The sequence below is a fragment of the Lathyrus oleraceus genome, chromosome 5 (genome assembly GCF_024323335.1).
Source record: "Lathyrus oleraceus cultivar Zhongwan6 chromosome 5, CAAS_Psat_ZW6_1.0, whole genome shotgun sequence".
In the NCBI taxonomy this organism is placed as follows: Eukaryota; Viridiplantae; Streptophyta; class Magnoliopsida; order Fabales; family Fabaceae; genus Lathyrus; species Lathyrus oleraceus.
Window position 1 is genome coordinate 569,989,546 of NC_066583.1, and position 8,451 is coordinate 569,997,996.

Here is an 8,451-nt window from a genome sequence, read left to right on the forward strand (position 1 = left end):
ATTATATATATATATATATATATATATATATATATATATATATATATATATATATATATATATATATATATATATATAATATCGGATTTAAGTCAGACTTATAATATCTTTTAAATAATATTGTTATATTTATAATGTCTCATATTTAAGTCAGACTTAATGTTTTATTAAATCAATTAATTATTCTAAAAAAATTATTATTTTAAACAGGCACATAATTAAAAAAAAGTTATTTTATTTAAATAATTAACATTATTCAAGTTTTAAAATAAGCATACACACACTTTATCATAGAATTACTTTGATTCTTTATGTATATTAGGAAAACAAGCAGTATTTATGTAACTTTATGTTGTATTTATGAAAGCACCAACAATTCTGTAAATACAGTTTAGTTGATAACTGTTTCCAAGGATATCTGCTATGTTGAACCCCTGATAGACCTTGCGATTCTTCTCCAAATTTATGATGTGATTATTATCACTATGCTATTTGACCCTTAAAACAACAACAATACTATAACTGGAAATGTGTCCAAGATCCTGCCACCTTTTATGACTTTACCCATTAAGTAACATATTATTTATTCATTTGCTAATATGCCCTTCAATCGAAAATCAATTAACAAGTCTGCAATTCTTTCTAATCTCCCCATTAGTCCCGGTGAGAGGACTGATTCTACTCAACTTTATCATAGCGGCAGCAAAGTCATTAAGAAAGGTAGCACTATTAGTACTATAACTCGTAACCAAACTGTCTTGAGATCCATTATTGAAAAGAACTTGATCAGAATGGAATAGTCCTTTTTTAGCAACAAGATCTTTATAGTAATTGTTGTCAAAAGTAGTTGGAGTGAGAGTATCAAGAGGTGCCAAATTGGTGTCACCACCAGATAAAGGACAAGTTGTTTTTCTTAAGGTGGCAAAGTTTGGGTCAATATTGGTTTCATTGTATATGCGAGTTCTGAAAAGTCGACACTCTCCTTGGCCTATGGTGTGTGCACCAGAAAGAACAGTGAGGTCATTTGCAGTTAGACCCTTGGCTGAAAACATTGAAGTGAGGGTAGATAGGTCAGAGAATGGTGATGGGATTTGGTTGTTTGCTGCAGTTTGGCTTGCAGTTCTTGCATCTCTTCTTCCAAGTGGCACTATCCATGAGGGTCCTCCAAGCTATAAATTAATTAATTTAAATGAGTTATTGAGATTCAGAAACTGATGATCATTCAAAATGAACCATAGTTATGTATTTACCAGAAAAACTCCATCTCTTGCTGCAAGTGCTAGAATATCGGCACAAGAAACAGTGGCATTGCAAGAAGCTTCAACGCTGGTTTTAATGGCATCAATAACTTCGAAACCTCTAGCTGAATTTCTGTTAGGTGCTGCGTTTTTCTCACCAGTAAACGTCGCAGTATCATCTAATAAGATTGATCCATCGCATCCCTACAAAAGAATATTCTAACATATTAATATAGTTGACTTGCATTAACAAAATGTCGCAGTTATTAACTTTGAACAATGTGTTAATAAAGTGGACTTACATTAACAAAGCAATCATGGAAAAACAAGCGAAGAATAGAAGCACCAATTCTGGATTCGTTTTTGATAGCACTGGTCATTGTATTGCGTACAGTGGTTTCAAGGCTAGGGCATGTTGTTGCATAGAAGTTATTAACAAGTTGTGCATTGGTGCAACAAGCAAAGAGAGAAATAATGGAGAGTATCACACATGATTTAGTAAAGGTAGCCATAGAGTTAACAAAAGAGAGAAGCTAAGGAAGTATTGTGAAGAAGCATATGAAAGATTAAGCAATATATAGAGAGAGGAATTGTGAGGGTGCATGCTGCATGCGTTCACAAAAGAAGTTGATACGATAATTATAATTTGTCACAATTTTCAAATTTGTCACAATTTTCAAATTTGTCTGCTCATTACGCGCTTAAATTATTCGCAGCAACTGGTGGAGGAAATTTGATAGATAAGAACAAGATAGTTACCCAAGAGTAGTTGACTTATAGACTTATACAATAATAAAACAAAGGAAAAAGCTGCAAAAATGGAAGCTTATGAAACATTAACAAAAGTTTTAAAAAAATCAAAGTATTCGAAGTAGTCGTAGCTGGGTCGACATGCATGTTTAAAAGAGGGAAAAATGTATTTCATGGTATATATTCCAATATGTTATAGTTATTTATTTAAGATAACATTTTATAATACAAAGTTTTTATGACACCCTCAGTCTCATAAAAAGTATCTTATTTGTATTTTTTTTGTCTTAAAATAATTGTCCTTTTAGAATATCAATGCAATATTTATTATTATTTTTCCACTATCATATCCCTATTTATTAGTTTTCACTTTATCCAATTACTCTTTTAATTATAATTAATAAGAATATTTTAGTAATCACTTCCTCAAATACCCACACACATTTCCATGAATTCAACATTGGACACGAGAATTTGATTCACCACTTCTTTATTACACTCTTGGAATCCAATTATGAAAATACATCAAAACAACAAGAACAATGCATTAAGAGCACAACGTCAACTTCATGGATTAACATCAAGATCAAACAATTCTTTCATCAATTTTCTCTAGACCAAACTGTATAACAGAACTTGTGAATGCAACTCAACAACTCTTTCACAACATCATTCTTTTTTTATGTGGAAAGTAATTCAAAACTACAATTGTAGAGCATACTAAAAACTCTTATATCCATGTCAAACAAAATGGTCTGATATTAATTATTGAGAAAAACTAATGAATGGAGAAAAGAAAAACACAACAACACAAGAATTTAATGTGAGCACTTCAAAACTGGAGAAAAAACATGATCCTTGTAAAATGACAATCAAATAATAACATTATATAAAAATTGTTATAACACATAATTTTTCCTTGATCCATAATACATCAGCACCTCCTAAAATAAATATTTAACTGCATCTCAAACACTAACACAGAGTAGAAGAGAACAATAAAAGTTAAATACAAAATTAAAATAATTTTTACTAATGTATTTTGTAATGAAAAATTTGAATTCTTTATATAGACTAGGACTCTCTTTCTTTATGGAATTAAACAATATGATACTTCTTCAAAATGTATATTTTCAATCAATATCAATAGAAAGTTTGATAATTTATTCAATATAATTTATATTGTTTTAGTATTAAAAAAATTAAAATTATATAAATAATAAATATTTATTTATCATTCTATATAAAATTATTTTTTTTTAAAATATTTAAAAAACTGTAAAAAAAAATTTAATTTTCTCTTGTTGAAACCCTCAAATTCCCTATACTTTTTCAGACTAGAGTCTTTAAGTTGTGTACGCTTTAACTTTTGTGATTTTGCCTCTCAATTATAAGATATTTTTCTAGATAAGTAATAATAGGTTGTTACGTTTACACCAAAAATCTTTTACAACATATTTACAGTGGCATTGCCATGTGTTTGTTTGTGTCAACTCAATAAAAAATATAATAATTGAACATTCTAAAAAAGACAAAACCGTATAGTATTAGGGTGTAATTGTTACGTTGAGGGTAAAAGTAACATTTCTCAAGTAACAATTATTTTTTATTAAAATGGCATTTGTTATTAATCTGTTAGGTACTTGCCATAACAACAGTTAAGAAAAATGTACCTATCAAAGTTCTGTCATGTGTGCATTTCATTCTTTTATGAAGTGGGTCCATTTTGTGTTGGGTTATGACTTAAAGAATAATCACTAGAGCTGTAAAATAAGCTCCAAACCTATAAGTCTTATTTAGTAGGCTCTTTAATCATAATTTTCTTGTTGAACTTTTTCTTTTATAACAACACAACACATTGCGTCATTATATCTTTGTGAATCCAAGTCAGAGGTTTGATGGACCCCATTATTTTTATTTGCTTTAGCATTTTAAGGTAGTTTTGAATAAAGAATGGTACTAATAGCTAATTGGTTGGTTGGAGAATTTGTTATGCCATTTAATTATTCTCTATGTATTACTCTCCATTAAATAAATAATATTATTACTATATTATTATTTATGTCTCTATTTCAAAATGAAAAGAGCGTGGCATGTTCTATAGCCCAAAAGAATAGCGTGGCATGCAAAAGCTCCAATCATCCATTCAACATAAGTTGTTCTATACTAATCATTGATAATATTATATATTTTTTTATTGTATCTTGTCTTTTATTAGTTTGACTAGTTTATCACTCTAGTCGAATGCAATAGAAAGCAACTTGATTAAAGTTGGGTTAATTAGTCCACATATATCCTCTCCAAAGGAGATGCTCACCACTAACATTACAAACAACTTCCATTTTCACACTAGCAAGGGACCATAATTTTAAGATATTTAGTTAAAATGCTCAAACAAGAATATATATATATATATATATATATATATATATATATATATATATATATATATATATATATATATATATATATATATATATATATATATATATATATATATATATATATAGAGAGAGAGAGAGAGAATTGATTTTCTATTAAAAAAATATCACGTTGATAGAACGTTCATGTCATACCCCAAAAATTACCCATCATTTTTCCTAAAAAAAAAAAAAAAACGAAAAAAAAAAATGAAAAAAAAAAAAAAAAAAAAGAATTTTTTTTAATTAATTAATTAATTAATTAATTAATTAATTAAATAATTAAAATAAATAAATAAATAAAATATAACAAATTATTTTGGACTTGGGTCTCCCTCATTCCAAGCCCATTACCCACGAAATTAGTCTATAAATACTGAAGTTTCAGTAGAGGAAGGGACACTTGGAGTTACACTGGGAGATTCACTGGAGAAAGAAGGAAGAGAAGCAAAACACTCTGAGGTTTCCTTGGAACAAAACCTTGAGGAAAAAGAAAGAGAGAGAACAGAGAAGGACGGATAGAAACTTTGGCATAGGAACCCTGCCTACCCGGAGAATTCAGAGTAAAGAAACCCTGAAGGCAGCCCATCTGCACCGAAGCCATCGCCGTCCAATTCCCGCTGCCTAACTTATTCCGATACTACAAGTGGTCAATCCCTTCAACCTTGAATTGGCAAACAGGTTTGCGTATCTCTATTGTTTATACTTTCCATTGGCCATATCTACATATATAATGTATCATGATTAAATGTTGATATATAATTTGCTTTCGTATGGGAATCTAAATATGCCTGAATACCCTGAATGTTTGACCATGTTATTCCTGTGATAAAATGCCATAAAATTCAAAGTTCCTAACATGGGGCTGTTTTCAAATTCAAAATCCGTGGCCTTCGCTAGGCGAGGCAGAGGCGAACGAGACAGTATCTGACTTTTCTATTCTGTTTTTTTTTATGTTTTATCATAGCCATGCATTATTCATCCTATCCTATTTATTGTTGTGATATTTCTTCGGTGTAATCTTCGATTGCACCCTGATTTGGTGTTCTGACATGTTTCTTTTTTTTGAGTTTCGTAAAGGTTCACATATCCCAGGAAAAGGTTATTGGCTAGGTATTCCACTTTATTTGTGGGATACCCTTGTGGAGTTTCACCCTAAATTAATTTTTAATGTATTAATTTCTAATGTATTAATTTTTTAATATATTATTTTTAATAATTTTAATGTGGAGTTTCATCCTAATTATATAATTAATTGTAAAACTTTGCCTTTGAATAAGTGATCTTGGACCTCTCTTTGTTGCCTTACGATTACGATATTACGGTCATGTCCCGCGAACGTGGGGATACCCTTAGCAAAGACCCTTCGGTTAAATCATCATAAAATAAATTATAGTCCCTCGGATGTTGCCTTCGAATATACAACTTTGTCCCTCGATGACCCTCCGATGTTGCCTACGGTTAAAAGATGATAGTCCATTCGAATGCTAAGGTATCCTCGTAACTGTTGCCTTCAATGACCAATCGATGACCCTACGATGACCCTTTTACATCCAAAGGATAAAACTACTTATTTCTCAATAATAAGGACAGTTTTACCCTCATAAGGATAGGAAATACTCATAAAGACCTTGGGTCGGTATAACTCTTAATTGCTGGCTCACAACCTAAAACATTTTTTTCACACCTCACACCTTTCAAAATACCTTCAGAAAATCACCACTTGGTATACATTCATACTAGAATCATTACCGAGTTATATTTTTCTAAACAATTTTCGAAACTAAACGAGATAATCACTTTGTATACATTCATACAAGAATCATTACAAAGTTAAATTCTCTTTTCAAAACAATTTTTCTAAACAATTCACAAACACTTTTTTTCAGACAAAAATAATATAAGTGATCGAGCAATTAAGAGCCCATGGATAACCATGGATACAAAGGGTGCTAACACCTTCCCTTTGTATAATGTACCTCCCGAACCCAAAATCTAAATTAAGGTTTTTCCTGTTCTTTTCCACCTTTCCTTATTGGATAAAAGAAAAGTCGGTGGCGACTCTTGCTAACCGCGACATTGCGATTAAAACCACAAAAAAGTCCAGTTCACCGTATGACAGAACTGGCGACTCTGCTGGGGACCCTAAATATTTAAAAAGAGAGGTTACCTTAAAAACAAGATCACTTATTCAATTTGTCTGATTTATTTTTAAGGGGTTGCTTGGGTATGTTATGCTTGAGTGAAAGATCCTACACCCGGATCTAGTGTACCTTAGGTAAGTAGCAAGAGATCATCGCGACTGTCCGGCGTATACTGGAATGGTCAAAATGATGGCTACGGTTAATGTGGCACTTTGGATGTCCTGATGTTCCGCATGTTAGTTGAGGAAATATTTGGCATTCGCGTGGTGTCATAAAAGCATTAACCAGACCTTTAGAACCCTAATTGACTCATCCTGGCCATTAGAAAGTAGTGAGATAACTGGCTTCGGTTCCGACTGGAGTTGGTTGAGACTCGATACTACACTCTTTGAGATTGGACTTTAGGGAAGCTTCGGTCAACCACTTGGTGTTGCACTGAAGTGGACTTAAGGAAAGGTCAATGATTTGAGATCCTTCTAGAACCCGGTTACTATTCTAAGACAGGTTGAACCAACCAAACTTCAGTGGGGAGGGTATTTACCTATGGAACTCACGCAAGCCTTAAAACCTAGGAATGATTGTTGTGTGACTTGCTTGTGCTTGTTATTTATCTAACAACATGACATCATAACAACATAACATTATAACATCATGGCATTGTACTAACCATTTCAAGGATTTAGGGATTTAACTCTGCTAAAAAAAAACAGAAAAAACAAAAACAAAAGCAAAAACAAAAGAGAAAAGAAAAAAAAGCTCTTTTTGTTAGTTTATGCAAAGTTAAATCCCGAAAGTCCTTGAAAACATTTCATACATTGCATTGCATCGCATAACAGGTATTCTAAAGGATCAGTGTTCTCACGATTTTCCTATCAAACAGATAACAGCAGATTCAAACAGATTGAACAATGGCTCTCGAACAAACTGTCAAAGATCTCCAGGCCCAGAATGCTCAATTCCAGGAAATGATGCTGAGCTTATCTAAGGGGCAGGAAGAACTGAAAGCTCTTTTGATGGAGAAGAAGAAGGACCAGAAACCTGTGGGTTACATCAACCCGGGGAGAAGGCTTAAGGGACAGGTTACAGGAGTCAAGATTAGAATTCCGAAGGATTCAGAAGAAGAGACCGAGAATGATTCGGAAGATGAGAATCCTAATCTCGTCAATTCTGAGGACGACGATGAAGATTATGAACATGAACAGTACTCTCCGAAGGATGATAAGTACAAGTTGCTGGAAGAACGTATGCTAGCTATGGAGGGGCAGAAAGTGCCCGGTCTGGATTTCGAAAACTTGGGTCTGGTCTCTGATGTGGTCATTCCCCGCAAATTCAAGGTTCCCATTTTCACTAAGTATGATGGTGCCTCTTGTCCTCAGATGCATCTAAGGGCTTATGTGAGAAAGATTCAGCCGCACACTACTGATAAGAAACTGTGGATCCATTTCTTCCAAGAGAGTCTGTCTGGCACACAGTTAGAGTGGTATTATCAGCTTGAGAGCTCTAACATCCGCACATGGACTGATTTAGCAACAGCTTTCTACAAGCACTACCAGTATAATTCTGAGTTAGCGCCTACTCGGCTACAGCTACAAAATATGACTATGGGCTCTAAAGAAAGTTTCAAAGAATATGCTCAAAAGTGGAGAGATTTGGCTGGCAGAGTCAAACCCCCTATGACTGATCGAGAGTTAGTGGACATGTTCATGGGTACACTGACTGGCCCATTCTACAGCCATCTACTGGGAAGTTCCTCGTCAGGTTTCACTGAACTTATCTTGACAGGTGAACGGGTTGAAAGCGGCATTCGAAGTGGAAAGATACAGGCAGCTACTTCTGCAAGCACCAAAAAGTCCTATCAGGGAAAGAATGAATCAAATGCTGTGTACAGTGAGAGGAAGC

General features: G+C 33.0%; 1 protein-coding gene across 1 annotated transcript; it reads right to left on the minus strand.

Moving 5' to 3' along the window:
- Positions 1–336: 336 nt before the first annotated feature.
- LOC127086540 (peroxidase P7) lies at positions 337–1,797 on the minus strand. The gene is made up of 3 exons (XM_051027314.1): positions 1,541–1,797; positions 1,251–1,442; positions 337–1,169 (listed from the first exon to the last, which is right to left on the minus strand). Exons 1-3 carry the CDS (start codon positions 1,748–1,750, stop codon positions 618–620), a joined length of 954 nt encoding a protein of 317 aa, XP_050883271.1. The 5' UTR covers positions 1,751–1,797; the 3' UTR covers positions 337–617.
- Between the last annotated feature and the right edge of the window lie 6,654 nt (positions 1,798–8,451).